Genomic DNA, 18,337 nt, shown 5'->3' with positions numbered 1-18,337 from the left:
GACAAATGTAAGTTGAATAGATTACATATACTTTCTAGGCAGTGCAAATAGTTTCAGGTCACCAGAATAGTTCAATTCAAGTCAATAGGCCGTCAATGGGCTAGTGTTCTGGATAGGAAAGAGCAGTTCTGGTATCAAACGGTAAAGTCTTTGTAAAAGTTCTCAGAAGTAGTTTAGGTGAAAAAGAATCATTTGTGGGGTCACAGGCTGATTAGGCCTGCGAGTTGGGAAAGTTTCACGAACTTTCACCGCGAGAGTGGCGTTCTCTCAATTGGGTTGGCACAGTACCTTTGTATGAAGAAAACAAATGTTGCTGAAGTCGTGGTTCCTGGCAGTTCCTGCAGATCTCGCTGTTCCTGAGCCTCAGTCGTGGGGACAAGAGGGAGGACGTCGGGGGACTCCTGCACTGCACGGGATCGTTGAAGAAAGCAAACAAAATGGAGTCACTTCAGTTCGAGTAGCTGTAGATTCAAGAACACAAACTGGTGTCCCTCTCCCTGGTTAAAGCTAACCAGCCTTGAGAATGGTATCCAGGTGTATTACTAGTTGATTTGTCCCACCAACTCAAAGGAAGAAGCCGTCCTTGAAGGAGCTTCTCTGTCGAATGGAGTTTGGCAATTCGGACCTGCAACAGGGCTTCACCGGGAAAACCGACGGTCCAGTGGTTTCAGCAGCCGTCCTCTTCCAGCTCGTCTTCGGTTCTTTCAGTCCAGTGGTCGACTCTGCCTTCCAGTCGACGAGACTCGCCTTTTAAACAGTTTTCTCCCTTTCATTCCAGCATAGCTGTCACTCACCCAGCAGGGTGGCTGTCCTTTCTGGACAGTCAGCCAGCCAATCATGCCAGAGTGCATTTGGGTCTCCTAGGAGACTAAGCACAGGGAGTTTCGGGCACCTCCCTCACTTCCTGCCCACCCCAGAAACTCAGACGCCAAGGGCGGGACTTCAGTCCTGAAGCCCGCCAAAGTCACACGAACAAAGGGACCAAACCTGGTTTGGCGCTCAGATACAAACACTAGAAGGACCTTTCCAAAAAGAAATGGCGAAAAAAGAAGACCGGGACCTGTTTAAACAAAGGGGCTTAAGGCGCCATCTTGAAAAACATGGCTCCTGTGATTTTTAGCTACCGGTGTTCGCGGTCGGGAAAAACCACTGCCACCAGCCTTTTCAACAGGAAAGGGTAGCATTTGACTGCTACATGAGTGTTTTGACACAGGGAGTACTATGTAACCCCTCCAGCACTCCATTGTAAGATGATGTGTGCTGGGTCTAGGAAGTTGGAAAAGACTAGTAAAGTCAATTTCACTTTACATTCTCCGGGAAACAGTAGTTTATCCCAGAGAAGGTACTTAAACCTTTGGGAAGTCTAAAAGACATCCCTGTGTCACTGCACTGAAGGTGCTGTGTAACACACATCAAAAGATGATGCCCATGGAGTTATCTAAAACGCCATAATCAAAGAACACAAATGTAAAACACACATCAAAACACATGAAAGAGTGGGAAAAAAAGGCTCACACACTTTCTAGGTAAAAAAATCAAGTCCTCAAAATCCAGCAAAGTTGCTGAAGGTCTCTAACATGAAGGGAATGAGCACATTTACGAGAATTCTCCCTAACACTTAGACAAGTGTAGACGTATTCAGTGAACTCAAGTGGTCAAACAGTGTACCAATGAGACATGGGAGGGGTGTACCACTCAGGCATATGGGCTGTGTTCACAGCATGCATAAAGCACACAGTAGACTTCGCAACCATCCTGGACACATATCAAAACTGCCCGCATGACACATAAGGCAACCATTGCCTACTTGCGAGTCGCGACTCAGGTGTAATGCTAGACCATTGCACGAATCGAGATTAAACCAGGAGACAGGCCTTCTCTTGCTACGCCCGGCACCTGGCCTACTGGAACACCATACTGAGGCCTTTCCAGGACGGGACTGAATACCCTGGTTATATGCCGACCCCCTAGTGTGGGATTCACAAGCTAGTACAACCTGTAACTTCCCTGTCACCGCACTCTGTTGCTGCCTAGCTAGTTTCAAACTATATAAAACCAATAACAAAATACTAATGCAGAGTTCAAGCCGACCAGATATGAAGTCAGTATTCAATTCATATATTTTTTCCAAACTCATTTTTAAAATATTTAATGCTGTTTAGCCTGTCCGGGTCAAGATTACAGCAAGTCAAACGTGTCACAGTTAATTGACCTCTCAGAATTTTTCTTTTGCAAGTTGTTTCTTTTATTTTTTATATGGTTAACTTTCTTTTAATTTGTAGAAGGTGCAGCCATGACCCTCTGCCTTTTCTTCACACCGATTGAGTGTGGAATGAGTGTGGATCAAATGCATTGTGGGTATGCAAATTAGCCCAAATGCAAACCTTTTCTGCAGGAAATTGTCTTTGTCTAAGAGGGCAGTGGTTCTTCATACATAACTTAATCAACCCAAGACAGACATTTGCAAGATCATGAACTTATTTAAAACATGAATTTTTGTTAATCCATATATGATTTAAACATGGTTTAAATGCACTAATTTGGACTAATTGTATCGAACATCTTTTTGGGGGATACTCACAATTCCCTCATAAAAGGGTTGGGCTCACGTGCTATGCTCGCTCCTTCGGCGAAATATGGGGCCACTTTGAAAATAATTTCCAGGGCCCCTTTTGGTTCCCAGTCCAGCCCTGCCTGTCCCCCAATACCCTCCTGGGTTCCTCCCTTTCTGGTGGGGGTCCCCCATCGAATCCGCCTTTCCGACCCCCCCATTGCTCCACCCATATTCTGCCACATACTACGCCCTGTGCGGCACCTCCCCTGACTCCATTCCCCTACTAGTTACCCCTGGCCGCCACCCCAGCCCCACCTCCACATTGCAAGAATACCGCAATACATTCCAACCCTCTAACTTACAAGCATACATTCCATTATGCATTGCCGCCCCTGACTCCCTCTGCCCCGCCCCAACCTACCTCCCTACTCCGCACCATGCATTCCCGCCACACCATCCCACCCTAGCCCCCTACTCACCTTGTAGATTTTGGTGCCTACTGATCACTAATTGGTCCATCAGTTTGACAAGTCAAACGGTTTAAAGGCTCTGGCGACCACTTAATAACAAGCAGTTGGAGGGGCAAGTTGTTGGCTCAAGCCAAATACCCGCTACCAAAAAACAAACAGAAGGCAGCCACTGTAAAGTATTATGATCTCTAAAGCATTGACTCCACAAACCCACTTGCAGCCTGTCACCATCATTGCTTCCTTGGGCCCTACATGCCCATTAAGTACTTGAAGATTAACTCTGCAAGTTAGAACATGAGAAAAATACATAGTAAAGTGGACGTCTAGTCCATCGCTGGTGCTTTGGGTCTGCAACCTGCAACTTGCAGCTATTTGTGTTCGTTTTCTAGTAATCACTGGGTATGTACTGCATATTTGGGTCAATATGGCGATATTTCACACATTAGAGTGAGTGAGTGAGTGAGTTTGAAGTGATCCCAGTGCGTGTGTTTTGGGCGGGAATGTGCAGGTAGGCTGAGGAAATGCACGTAGGCCTTAGCGTGGCAATAGGTTTGTAAGGGGTGGACAGTGGGCCAAATAACACCTACAGGCTGAGAGTCCCTCTTGCACCCTATCTCTTTCATATCTTCTCATCCTATGCCCATAGTTTTGACTCTGAAGCAGCTAATGGCTCTATTTTATTTGCGCTAATTTGGCCCACACTGTGCATCTTCTTGCAGAGACTAATGCAAAATCCCCATTCAAATCGCTGCAGTGGAGCGCCTTCTAGCATAGCCTAATATTACAGGACCATGTAAATTGTTGCAGTGGAGCGCCTTCTAGCATAGCCTAATATTACAGGACCATGCAAATCGCTGCAGTGGAGCGTCTTCTAGCATAGCCTAAAATTACATGACCATGTAAATCGTTGCAGTGGAGCACCTTCTAGCATAGCCTAATATTACATGACCATGCAAATCGCTGCAATGGAGCGCCTTCTAGCATAGCCTAAAATTACATGACCATGTAAATCGTTGCAGTGGAGCGCCTTCTAGCATAGCCTAATATTACAGGACCATGCAAATCGCTGCAGTGGAGTGCCTTCTAGCATAGCCTAATATTACATGACCATGCAAATCGCTGCAGTGGAGCGCCTTCTAGCATAGCCTAAAATTACATGGCCATGTAAATCGTTGCAGTGGGGCGCCTTCTAGCATAGCCTAATATTACATGACCATGCAAATCGCTGCAGTGGAGCGCCTTCTAGCATAGCCTAAAATTACATGACCATGTAAATCGTTGCAGTGGAGCGCCTTCTAGCATAGCCTAATATTGCATGACCATGCAAATCGCTGCAGTGGAGCGCCTTCTAGCATAGCCTAAAATTGCATGACCATGTAAATCGTTGCAGTGGACACCTTCTAGCATAGCCTAATATTACATGACCATGCAAATCGCTGCAGTGGAGCGCCTTCTAGCATAGCCTAAAATTACATGGCTATGTAAATCGTTGCAGTGGAGCGCCTCCTAGCATAGCCTAATATTACATGACCATGCAAATCGTTGCAGTGGAGCGCCTTCTAGCATAGCCTAAAATTACATGACCATGCAAATCGTTGCAGTGGAGCGCCTTCTAGCATAGCCTAAAATCACATGGCCATGTAAATAGTTGCAGTGGAGCGCCTTCTAGCATAGTCTAATATTACAGGACAATGTAAATTGTTGCAGTGCAGCGCCTTCTAGCATAGCCTAATATTGCAGGACCATGCAAAACAATGCAGTGGAGCGCCTTCTAGCATAGCCTAATATTACAGGACCATGTAAATCGTTGCAGTGGAGCGCCTTCTAGCATAGCCTAATATTACATGACCATGCAAATCGTTGCAGTGGAGCGCCTTCTAGCATAGCCTAAAATTACATGACCATGTAAATCGTTGCAGTGGAGCGCTTTCTAGCATAGCCTAATATTACAGGACCATGCAAATCAATGCAGTGGAGCGCCTTCTAGCATAGCCTAATATTTCATGACCATGTAAATCGTTGCAGTGGAGCGCCTTCTAGCATAGCCTAATATTACAGGACCAACCAAATCATTGCAGTGGAGCACCTTCTAGCATAGCCTAATATTACAAGACCTTGAAATCATTGCAGTGGAGCGCCTCCTAGCAGAGCCTAATATAACATGATCATGTAAATCGTTACAGTGAAGCGCCTCCTTACATAGCCTAATATTACATGACCATGCAAATCATTATAGTGGAGCGCCTTTTAGCATAGCCTATTATTACATGATCATGCAAATCGTTGCCGTGGAGCTCCTTCTAGCATAGCCTAATATTACATGACCATGCAAATCGTTGCCGTGGAGCGCCTTCTAGCATAGCCTAATATTACATGACCATGCAAATCGTTGCAGCGGAGCGCCTTCTAGCATAGCCTAAAATTACATGACCATGTAAATCGTTGCAGTGGAGCGCCTTCTAGCATAGCCTAATATTACAGGACCATGCAAATCGATGCAGTGGAGCGCCTTCTAGCATAGCCTAATATATCATGACCATGTAAATCGTTGCAGTGGAGCGCCTTCTAGCATAGCCTAATATTTCATGACCATGTAAATCGTTGCAGTGGAGCGCCTTCTAGCATAGCCTAATATTACAGGACCAACCAAATCATTGCAGTGGAGCACCTTCTAGCATAGCCTAATATTACAAGACCTTGAAATCATTGCAGTGGAGCGCCTCCTAGCAGAGCCTATTATTACATGATCATGCAAATCGTTGCCGTGGAGCTCCTTCTAGCATAGCCTAATATTACATGACCATGCAAATCGTTGCCGTGGAGCGCCTTCTAGCATAGCCTAATATTACATGACCATGCAAATCATTATAGTGGAGCGCCTTCTAGCATAGCCTATTATTACATGATCATGCAAATCGTTGCCGTGGAGCTCCTTCTAGCATAGCCTAATATTACATGACCATGCAAATCGTTGCCGTGGAGCGCCTTCTAGCATAGCCTAATATTACATGACCATGTAAATCGTTGCCGTGGAGCGCCTTCTAGCATAGCCTAATATTACATGACCATGTAAATCGCTGCATTGAGATGTATTGTTTCCTTGCCTTAATCCAATATCTGATTTTGATTTCCTTACAGGAATGGGAGCGGAAAGGGACCAGTTAAAGAAGGAAGCACACCTCTGTGGGACTGAGAGACTGAAAAAGGATGGTTTTCCCATGGACCAAAGGTGGACACAATGTGCGGTTGAACACTGGTCCGATGAAGTGGAAAGGAAAACAGAAAACACCCTCTTGATATGCCCTGCTCAGATGAAATGTTGGACCTGTCAAGTGGATTTTGAGAGAGCATCCCTTTCAACCAGCCTGGTTACAGCTTCCATTTCTCACCTTGGGGATCCCATCTTCTCTGTCTACAGAGAAGCACTCATGATGGAAGACGCGAAAAAAGTGCTAGACATTTCTGTATTTATTTTTTTAAGGGACATACAAATGAAAAAATGTGTCGAAAATCTTACTGCTACGAAGGAGTCCATGAAATGTGTTTTTTAAAGTTCCCAAACTCAACATTTCATCGTTGAAATGAATAGGGTGCTTGATTCCGACGCGGGTATTCCCTACCGTGTACAGAGATGAGAAGAATCCAAGTACTGCTGCAGAAAAGGTCCTTGGAATACATACAGACTGAATTCCATACGGGAGAAATTTGATTAACATGCTACATAGGGGCATGGGGGTATTATGGAAATATACAGGGGGTATTAACAGCAGGTCTTGCCGCTTAAGGGGCCCGAGACACCTTTTGATGTTCTTTCAGTGTTGAAAGTTGTGTATATAAACACACTTGTGTTGAAACATTGACATTATAAAGTCTGTGTACGTCAAACATCCGGTTCTATGTGACCCTTGGCCAAAACCACTGTTTTTTCCTGTTCCAGCTGAGCTGAAAGTAATACATATGTTGGAGAAATCTGGATACCGTTGTCACTGGTTGTGTAGGACTGAGGGATATGTGCATCAGAGAAACCTTACCAACTCGAGATAAACTTTGAGCGGGTCATTGCATTATCTTGGGGGGCACGAACAGGTAGGGGGGTCCGGTGGTGAGCTGCATCTCTGCTCTGAGATATCTACAAAAGCACATTGTATTCCTGCCAATGAACCACGGGTGGAGAGCCACCAGTTTACCTCTAATAGCGGGGTTCCTGGTGAGACATGCTACTGATTATGGAAATAGCGCTGGGTTCTCACTGCCTCAGCCTAAACATAAAGCCCACCATATAGTGCCCCTTCTCTGCAGATTTCTAATTGGCTACCCGGGTACCCTGCGCTCCTCAAACCTTTGTTGAAAGAAGCTGCAGTTTTTTCTCCAAGCACCTACCAACATGTTTCCTTCTTTTGGAATTCATCAGGTCATGTCAATTAGAATGACATCATGTATTTGAGCCTATGAGCCCCTCTGCCTCCACAGAATGCAAGGGAGACAGAGGAGGCTCCAAATCCTACACTTCTTACAACACAGTCAGCTGCACGGGGGTACGGGGGGATGTTTTCTCGTTTCGAAGATATTTTGGGATTACCACAGTCCACAGTGCAGTGAAGTTTAGGTCTTTGTCCACTGCAACCGAGTGTCCCCATTTTCATCAAAAGTGATATCAATCAGTGATAAGCGTATAGGTTTGTTCTGGGACTTTGCTCAGAGCTCAGTTCCTACTGGGACAGCAACATACTTAGTGTTGTCAGAGAATCTGGGTGTCTAGCTGCTGCTGCAGGAGGCGGAAGTGGAGGGAAGCGCTGTGTCCCAAGCAGCGTCTTGCCGGCTAAGAGGTTAATGTACATTCAGAGCTAGGGTGCATGTCCACACCTCAGGTATTGCACTTTGAGGTTTGCTGTTGGAGGGGGCCAATGATCCTTGAGCTGTGCCCCAAGGGCTTCAATCGTTGCTCCATTAAAACCTAATTCCAAGCTGTGGGCACGAGATGTGATCAGGGCCCCCTTCCAGTCGCTGGCTTGAGAGGTTTGAGGGATGTGTAGTGTGAAGGAGTTGGGGCTGCAGGTGGAAGGAGTTTTTAACCTTGATTCATCAGGGGGGCATTGTTGTGGGTGTTCCATGCAGCGGTCGAGTGCAGCTTCCTCGCGACAGACATGGGGCACGCTTCCTGTGCAAGCAGGCAACCAGTTCCTTTCACAGGCCTTTGAGGAGCTCCTTGCAGAATCCTAACTCTGCACCCAGTATTGCACGTTCTGTGATGGTCAGGTGCAGTTGGGACTTCACCTGCTGGATTAGGATGCAGGAGACTGGTGTAAAAGGTACAAGGGTATAGGGTGGTGGCACTTTCTATGCACATGACGGCGTCCATTGTCAACTGTTCTGGTTTTAGCTTTTGGACACCGAGGTCCAGGTGGCTCGGGATGTCGATGGGAGCGGAAGACCAACTGAGAGCTGTCGGTTTGTGACAAGGACCAGAAATGTGTCCTCCATTTTGAGATCACTTGAACCACTTGAAATCTGACGTCCTCCATTCTAAAATGGATGATGTGTGTGGGCGGGTGTGCCTGTGAGTTGAATGATGTGCTATGTGTCATCCTGCGAGGACCGGTCATGCCGAGGTTTAACGGAAATGTTGACATGATTGTGGGAGGTGTTGGCTCCAGGTGAGTCATTATATGAGTGAGGAAATTACGGCTTTCCTGACTATAAAGGTGCGATTGAAAAAATCTGTCAGATGGTGGGTTTCGGTGTGCCCATTTATGGAAACATGTCTGGGGTGTTTTCTGGGCACTGGCAATAGCAAAACAAAACAAAAGGTGTGATGGCTGGAAGATTTAGTATTAATCTCAACCTCTGGCATTTCTCTGGGCAACCCTCCAGACCATCGTTCTTTGCCTGCCAAGCTATTACAGAAGGGGAAAGACCATATGCAAATCAGGCTTGGTCCCACCCCAACAGAGGCAGTCCAGTCCGAACTGCTAGGTCATATCTCTTCTGCACAAGACCACAAGCATCCCCAGACATGTTTCAGCCTTGTTGGGCCTCATCAGTGAGGAGCAGGTTGCGTCTCCAGACATGTTTCAGCCTTGTTGGGCCTCATCAGTGAGGAGCAGGTTGCGTCTCCAGCCATGTTTCGGCCTCGTTGGGCCTCATCAGTGAGGAGCAGGTTCCGTCTCTGGATATATTTCGGCCTGATTGGGCCTCCTCAGTGAGGAGCAGGCTGCGTCTCTAGAACCAGCAAGCACTGGCATGCAGGAATGTTGCTTCCTTAAAGCAAGCAGCTTTGATATGCTTAATTTCTCAGGACAATTTGCTATCTTTCCATTGGCGAAAGTCAGTCTTTTTCCATTTGTTTTAGGCACAAATGCCCTTTCTTCAAACATGTCTGTCATTGCAGTCAGAATTGCATGCCCGTGAAGAGGTTGGACTTTAGCATCTTGAAGAATTAACTACAGACTTTGGGGCTCTGGTGGGCACCAGGTGGCAAGGAGCTCCAGAGAAAGTGCCCCTGATCTGCAAACGGTCCACCAACCCTGCAATTCTTACTGAAAAAGTGGGGAAAGTGGAAGCCAAGGTGAGGTTTATCTCTGGAAGCCCGTTCCATCATTATGAAAGGCTTGGTGAATTATCCAAAGAGCTTTGAATTGAACCCTGTGTTTGGTAAGGAGCCAGTGAGGGGCCCCTGCGGAGAGGTGGGAGGGCTGTGCTCCCTCTCTCTCTCCATCAGAAGTCATCTAACTGGCCAAGATTTGCCAACTCCATCGAATGTCCTAGTCGGGCACTGTGCCCTCTGCTCCCGCCTAACACATAACCCTGTATAGTTGGATATTTCTGGGGAGCTGTATACTCTTTTGGTATCAGAGGCTGGCTCTGCATAACACTGTAACCAGACTCTCAGAGCTAACATCAAGGAAATCCTCAAATACTAATTTAATCAAAGATATAATCAAACTTTAAGAATTTGGTCGTTCTTAATGGCAGCAGAACTCAGAAGTACGTGCATAAAAGCATCCTCTATCGTTTTACCGCGGATGGGGGTTGGGAGTGCACGGGGGTATTACAATAAACAATCAACACTAATGGTAGTTTGTTTGTATTCTACTTCCTTGCTTTGCTTTTTAATATAATACAATATTAGTTCTCCTTTTATCTTAAGGGGGATAGCTTGGGGGCATGTACTAACCTTGGGAACAGGAGGGTGCAGTACAACGTTGCTTCGAACCCCAGTCCAGTGCTTAGAAGCGAGAGGAGTCCAGCATTAAGCAGACATAAATCACTTCACTATGAAATGACTGATCAAGCACTAAGTACTTGGTGAAGACAATGGGAGTCATTACACGGTAGGAGGTAACCATGCCGCTAATAGCGGCATGGCTACCCCCTTACCGGGTACCGGGTTCCTTAAATGAGGAATTACTGGGCCATTCCAACCTAGGAGGGCCTGGTAATTCCTCATTCAAGGAACCCGGACCCGGTACATCCACATTCCCATTCGAGCCCCAATAGGGCTCGAATGGGAATGGGGCGGGTGTTAACGAGGGGCCCGTTAATAACTGGCCCGTTAACGAGGGGCCCGTTAATAACTGGCCCCTTGTTAGCACCCTGGTCTGCTCGCGGGACCCGCTAAGGGCGCCTGGTAAAACCAGGCGTCCTTAGCGGGTTCCCGCAAGCAGACTCGTAACGAGGCAGTAAGGGGTTGACGGCACCGGCACCTTTACCGGCGCCGTTAACCCCTTACTGCCCCACTTGTAATGACCCCCAATGTATTTATTGTCCTTTGATGGAAGGACTACACTTCCCATAGTGCATTGGATAGGCATCAGATTGCCTGGAATGGCTTACAATGTGTTAACAAATTAATTGCAGAAATTAGAAAGGAGATAAGGAAATGGTGTACTCCTCTCCAGTCATCTGCTCCCTGTAAGCACACTTTCCATCACCCCACATTTCAGCAAGATGCTGGCGCTGAGGAAGAGATGGGAGGCGTTACATATATGTACCTGCTTGTGGTGGTGTGGAAGAAAAGCCATGCCCGGTATGTGGGCATCCTCTGCTGAGCTCTTGTAAATGGTGGCAGTGCTGGATCCAGGCCACGGCACCCGCTGCATCTCAGGGGAAGCGACCCCTATCGATGTGTGGCTGCCTCCATGCGTCTTTGCTATATTTGATCATGTTTAATATTGTGAATAGGGATCCGAATATTTTTATGGGTCCTTTTTTTGCAACTTTTAAAGTCGCGTTGTAAAATAAATGTTGTGCGATGAAATGTTTGATGCTGTGCTATCCCACTTTTACAAGGACACCAAAGGAAGGGTTGATACCTTTTATTTGGAATAACTGAAAATATGATGCCCTCCTGTCCTTTTCTGTGTTGCCATGGTAGCCTGCTATAGTGACCACCACCAAGTGGGCCTGATAAGCCTGGTGGCCTTTTCATTCCCCCACTTGGAGGACTGTTGTGTGCATCAATCTCCATCTTTCTCTGCAGCATCTGCTGTTCCCAAACTGAAGCGTGCAAGTCGGCCACCATCTTAGACACTGGGATTTAGCTGCCAGCCCCTACAGTCGCAAACGCCTCATTCCTGGTGAGGAACCTCAGTCGGCCATTTTGGAGACCAGTGGAAGGTATCAAACAATACTCCTCAGTTGAGGCTAAATCTATTCCTGCAGAGGGTTGCGCTCCACAGAACAGTTGAATTAATCGTCAACATGGGGCGTTATCTCATTGGCTACTTCTATCATTACCTCTGTACCCTCGTCCCTGTGCATGCTGCAAGATGTACTCTTAAAAGTATTTAGTTATTTTGGTTACTTTTGAAAAAGGGCGTAAGACTGAGGTGATAACGTTTTCTTTTAGTCTGCACTGGTAGTGCCACTGAAGGGGGCCGGAAGTGGCTCACTCTGGCTCGCTGGACAATACAGGTTTCCCTCTCCTTCCCCCTGGCACAGTGCCTCCGTAGAGGTCTGCTGAAGTTCCTAAACGACGTAGCAAAGCAAGGTGAGCCACGCGACCTTTGCACCTGGGCTGGGACTATCTGCAATGGGACAGTGGTAAAGGCCGGCCTGTGAGAGGGGCCTTGCTGGTCCTTCATAAATGTACTTTCTCCCACTACTTTGTCTTTAACATTAAGTGAGATTTATGCCATTTAATTAAGTTAACTAATTTCTCCTCAATAATTAATATGTGGCCCAACAAAATGTACATGTGAAACAGACACATAGGGGCTCATTATGGGTCGGCAAACACATGTTCAGGCTCCTACCGGCAAAGAATTGCCTGAATTACGGGCACTGGTAATACCGTTGCCGGTAATTCCGGCAAACCCATCCCATGGAGTCCTTTTGGACTCCATAGGATGGGGAGTTACCGTCGTCTCTGTCACCCAGAATATCCCGGTAATGCCGAGATTTCGGGCAACAGAGACGGTACAGTAGTTCCTCGATATCCTGCCAGAATTTCCGGAAGGATACCAGGGAACTCATGATGAGCCCAATAGCTCTAATTGCTGTCCACTAAGCTCCAAGTTCCTGGTGTCTTCATAAAGCACGCGTCCCCTGTTTTGTAAGCCATTCATGTAATTGAAGTTTGACATAACACATATGCAAACTTTAACATGGGGCCTCATTCCGAGTACGGCGCTAACCAATGGCGCTATTAACGCCTTGGTTGGCGCCGTACCCGGAACGGCAGCGCCTTGGTGGATGGCGGAATTACCGCCCCATTCCAAGGTTGGCGGGGCGGTAATTTCCCATTCACCAAGGCTCTTCCCCATTCCCAAATGAGCCCCCATAGGGCTCAATGGGAATGGGGAAGATGCAAATAACGGTGACCGTTCATTACGGTCACCGTTATTGGCTTGGAGGCCCCTTTGCGCCCTCGACTTTAACACCTGCTCAAAGCAGGCGTTAAGGGCGAGGGCGCAAAGGGAACTCGGAGTATGGCGGTAAGGGATCACCGCCACCGGTCTCGTTACCGGTGGCCGCTATCCCTTACTGCCATACTCGGAATGAGGCCCATAGTCTTCCATAAACGATGTTCCTGCAAATGTACTTGTTTGCCAACAAAGTGCAAGTCCCTTTACTGAGAGCAAAGAAAACCAAATAACCTGTTCTTTGAGAAGGTGCCCAGTCAGTCGGTCTACAATCACATCTGAGCTCAGTGTGCCTCCCTTGCCCAAAGGAGGAATATCACTTTGCCTATCCGTCCATTCCTACCCATGAGACAGTCCTGCATTGACATGCTAGTCAATTCTCCTCTGAACAAGGGAAATAACAGCCACCCTAAATGCATTATGCTGTCTTTCTGGGCTTCATCAGTCAGGTCTGGCTAAGGTGCAGCATGTAATGTTAAGCTTAATTGTAAAGCGCAAAACATCCACCAATCAAGGCATCTTGGCACTACAATAAACCCAAGCAGAACAGAAAACCCTAATCTAAAACAGATGCATTTCTTTAAAAATGGCGGAAGAGGAAGTGATCCTCAAAGTCTCGAAGCGAACGTGCTAGCCGATTCCATAAGGTGGCTGCAGCCACTGAAAAGGCACGTCCTCCCATACGTGAACGACTAAAACGGGGAACCTCGATGAAAAGGGCAGCTTGGGGACAGAGAACACGGGCAGGAATTTATGTGCGGAACTTACATTGGAGCTGTAATGCACCGGTCCCATAGAAAGCGCGATGGACAATACATAACGACTTGAAGTGAATGCGGCTGAGAACCGGGAGCCAGTGAAGTGAGCGCAATAGAGGAGAAGCAGAACACCTGAAAGAGGAATGAGTAGCAACTCTAACCTCCAGGTTCTGCAAAACCTGCAAATGATGGATCAAGTAAAGTGGCTGTGCTAAAAAGAGAGTTGCAGTAACCCATAGTTCCAAAGACCAGAGAAGCACGCATGCAGCCCGATAAGTATGGGAGGACTTTCTGGAGAATCTTAAGCCTGTGATAGCCGGATTGGCATACCACACTAATTTGAGGCTCAGCCGACGAGGAGGCCAAGATCTTATAGCCAAGATACTTTACTACAGAGGCAGGGGGCGGGAAAGGTCCAAGCAGGGGGTGGGGGGCAACAATAAGGGGTCCAAAAAGGAACAGCCGAGGGAGGAACAGCACCTCAGTCTTTTCCCCATTCAGCTTCAGCCAATTGTCATCCAATTCCCCACAGATGTCAGACAAAACCGGAGGCAACAAGTGGTCTCAGGCTTTGAAAGATCTTGCCGAACAACAATCTGAGTTTCGTCTGCATAAGAATAGCAAAAGGAGCCGTGGGATTGAATGAGTCTAGCAAGTAACTGAATTTAGACGGTGAACAAAATGGGGGAGAGGGCAGACCCCTAGGGACCCCACAAACCAAGGGAGCCGCAGCAGAATGATAAAAAGAGAGAGTAAGAGATTGTGCCTGCTCGGCTGAAAAGGAGCATCTCTTTGCCAGGGCTTCACATTTGGAATGCCCTTACTTACAGAGTCCCTCTAATGAGAATGTACAGGGAAAAATGCACTCTTATTATTAGCACATATTTAAAGAGATGGGTTAAAAAATACAGCATAGAAAAACATGAAACGGAGTATAACTTACTGAGCAATGGGGAAGAAAGGAGCCTGAGATTGAAGCTTGCAAGTGCTGTCATCTTATTTTCATAAGAGAACTCTGGGAGTCGAACGATTTAGAATTCAGAAGGCGACTTAGAGACACGCTCTTTGGTTTACCAAGGGCAGGCCTGGACGGCCCTTCTTCTATGGCGGTTGGGTTGTTGCTCCACAAGTGTCTCGCCTTGCTTTCTTGCCCATCCGACAGGTGCCCACCAGCTGGCATAAGTTACAGGAACTCAGAGCCTTGTCTGTGTTTGAGAGCGTTTGGGAGGCACAAAGACAACTCAGGACACTGACCTGTACCCTGAATTAGTCACCAGGGCAATGCCCAGGTGAAATACAAATGTTAAGTGTGAAGAGGTGCTGAGCGTCAATGAGACAAACCAAAGACTAAGAGGGACCTGCAAACGCGACATTAGGGAGGCAAATAGGCACACCCAATGGGTCTTGTGGTATTTTCAGACTGTCGCTTCATATGTATACTTTCTGATCAATCCGAGTATGCGGTAGTAGCAGACAGCCACATTCAGCACTTCCCTGGTACCACCCGTCTCCTCCACCCGGTAGACATGGAATGTGTGAAGATTTAGGGAGAATAAGAGAGCATTGTCTGGTGCTCTTATGCCACCTATTTATTTAACAGTCTTCTCTGTATTCTTATTTTCCACCCATGTCAAGCTGTTTTGGTAGCAAATGAAGCTGCTTCCCCGCTCCAGTCAAGTGGGTCCTTTACTCCGATACCTTGTTCAGAAATAAGTGTGTGCACTAGTATCGTGCACCTCATTGATGGATCGAGTCCTGTTAACCAACCAGTGTTTTGTAATAAAAATACAAATATGTTCCTAATCATGTCTTGATAAATGTGTCAGTCCTTTCCATTCTGGTTCCCCCTTTCCCTTCTATTTATCAATAAAAAATGGTTTTACCTCAGGACAGTGATGTGTCTTTATTTTTGTGTGATTTGAATTGTGCATAAGCACCACTTTTTGAACGAGATGGAGGTGCAAGTGGGGCTGGTTTAGAGTGCAGGCATCACATACAGGGCACAACGTGGGTAGACCACCCGAATGGGTGTTCGCATTGGTGATTAGGGGTGCTTTCAGCATAAGGCATGAGGGCTGGCTGTTCCCCAAATATTGACAGTTTAACCTGACTTTCCTGCTGCTGGTTAGTTAGAAATACAGGAGTAAGTGCTTTGACCAAATTTCACTATACTGATTTTATTTTTCAATTTATTTTATTTTGTATGTCTTCTATGTATTCATTTATTTACTTACTGAGGGTAACGTGTCGTTTCCCCCGAAATGCTTAACAAAAGTTAAAAGCTGGCAAAAGTGCCTTCCAATAGTGGGGGATTAACTATGCTGGCGGGTGCTGAGGATTAATTGGTACAGAAACCAGGGGCTGGGGAAATAGCTAAAAGATAGCGGTCAGAGGTGGTTTGTTATTTACAGGGAGGATGCAGAGATGAGTTAGGAATTAAATATTCAGGGAGGGGGAGAAAGTAGGGAGTAATTAGTGGGAGCTCCTTCGAATTAAGGAGGTGGAGTTTGAGTGTAGATATGGATGAATTGAAAGCAGTAGCAGTATGGACATGGAGAGGAAAGGAGTTGTAGTGGAGTGGGGCGATTAGGGGAAACAAACAGATGTGAGAGGAAGCACGAGGGGGGCTCAGGACGGAGACATGATGGAGTGGAGGGTGCAAAAAGGAGAGTACTGGTGGATACTGTTTACAAGGTAGGGGCCGCAAGCTGATGCAGGGATTTGGATCCAAGCAGTAGGAAATTAAAGAGGGGCCAGTTTTTCATGGTGAGACAATTTAAATGGAAGCAATGTTTTGAGGTAGGAGAAGAGGGGGTTAAGATTGTTGAGGGTCCAACTCTCCAGCTGTTCTCATTCTACTCGATCTCTCCTCTGCATTTGATATGGTCAACCACTCCATCCTCATAAAACGGCTCCACGATACCCTAGGTATCTCGGTGCGGGCACTGGACTGGATGACCTCCTTCCTCAGTGACCGCCCGTCCCAGGTCATTCTGGGCTCTTGCTCCTCCCCCACCTCTATCTCCACTTGCGGTGTCCCCCAGGGCTCCAATCTTTCTCCTTGGCTCTTTAACAACTATCTTGCCACACTTGCACACCTCATTTCCACCTTCTCCCCAAACCTCCATTGATATGCAGACGACACACAACTCTTGTTCAAACCTCCCTCTGATCCTCTTCTCACTTCATCTATCATTCCTGACTGTCTATCTGCCATCCAGTCCTGGTGCACTTCCAATGACTTCTGCCCCAACGTCAGCAAGACTGAGATCCTTCCTATTGGGACTCCTGCTCCCTCTTTCTCTCCCACACTCTGGCCTTCCTCCATGGGATCTCCCTTTCTCCTTCATCTACGGCCAGAAATCTTTGAGTCATCTTGGACTCCTCTCTCTCCTTCATCCCTCACATTCAGGACCTTGCCAAGAAGTCCCACTTTCAACTCCACCTCCTGAAAGGAATTCTTCCTTTCCTCACTTCCCCCAGAAGCTCAATGTCTCTAGAGCTCTGTTTCTCTCAAGGCTAGACTACTGCAATAACCTCTTCCTTAATCTGCCCTCTTCCTCTCTACGACCCCTCCAGCTAATCCAGAATAGGGCTGCAAGACTTATCGTTGGCCTCACACACAGGGGCCATATCTTTCCAGCACTAAAAACTCTCCACTGGCTCCCGGTTGCTGCAAAGATCAAATTCAAATCCCTCCGCACCAACCATAAAGCTGTCTGGGGCCGGGTACCATGCTAGGTGCAACTTGCTCTCATTAAATACTCTCCCTCCAGATTTTTACATTCCTACGGCACCAACTCTCTGTGTGTTAAACTCTTCACTAAACAGCGAGCCGGTGGCCGATCTACATCCCCAGCAGGCTCCCTCCTATGGAATTGCCAGCCCCTTCCTCTTTGTCTTGAGCCAGATCTACTCAAATTCCAGAAGCTCATTAAGACTTTCCTTTTCACTTCCTCCTTCCCTTCCTCCCTCCTCTGCTAAACATTAAAGCTGCTGAGATTGGTGACCAGTGCTCTCATGTGTCCTCCTGGGTCCTGGCCTCCCAAACCCAATCGCAGACAGATCCCACCCCTCCCAGCGCTTTGCCTTTGGTACCCACTGGCCTGTACCACCACAGGCCTGCACTTACCTATTTATTGGTGGATGTCCGCTTCACCTATGCACTTACAACTGCTCACTCCTAGCACTTCCCACTTGATACAACTAGCACTTACGCCACCTACTCCCCCACCCCTTCTCTCTCTCTCTCTGCACTTGCACGTTCTGAATGCTCACAAGGCCTGGTATGTCCATCTCTATCTTACAGTGTTATATATAATTACCCCGATGCTCCCTGCCTGTTGCCCTGTGGGCACTTTAAAACATAATTTACCTGTTGTATAAATGCCTTGCAAATGCAAAACAAAAATACTGGTGGCAAAGCTGAGAACTATGAGCAGAGAAGACAAGAGTGTGAGTCCATGGAGGAAGCTGGTACAGTAGCCAAAGTGTTGGAGTACTGGTGTGATAATTAAGGTGTGGGTAGAATTGTAGGTGGGGGAAGTGTAGAGTTGTTTGATGTTGTTCTGACACAGAAGGAGTACAAATAATTACGTGATGAAGGATGAGGTTGCTAAGGACCTCAAGAGTAAGTTAAGTGAAAAGAGATGGGTGAGGTAAGTAGAAGAGGGGCATGGGTGCAGGAAGGGC

General features: G+C 47.0%; 1 protein-coding gene across 3 annotated transcripts in view; it reads left to right on the top strand.

Moving 5' to 3' along the window:
• AFAP1L2 (actin filament associated protein 1 like 2) overlaps positions 1-15,535 on the top strand; it is a 921,662-nt gene extending 906,127 nt beyond the window's left edge. For all 3 annotated transcript variants that reach the window (XM_069611872.1, XM_069611871.1, XM_069611873.1), the window contains exon 19: positions 6,163-15,535. In XM_069611872.1, the coding sequence (XP_069467973.1) occupies positions 6,163-6,189 (27 nt within the window). In that variant the 3' untranslated portion in view covers positions 6,190-15,535. The remainder of the gene's footprint in view (positions 1-6,162) is intronic.
• Positions 15,536-18,337: the final 2,802 nt, after the last annotated feature.

This window comes from Ambystoma mexicanum, chromosome 8 (assembly GCF_040938575.1).
Source record: "Ambystoma mexicanum isolate Mex_15411 chromosome 8, UKY_AmexF1_1, whole genome shotgun sequence".
In the NCBI taxonomy this organism is placed as follows: domain Eukaryota; kingdom Metazoa; phylum Chordata; class Amphibia; order Caudata; family Ambystomatidae; genus Ambystoma; species Ambystoma mexicanum.
Note: the sequence above shows the minus strand (reverse complement) of the source record. Positions and strands in the feature narration are given on the sequence as shown.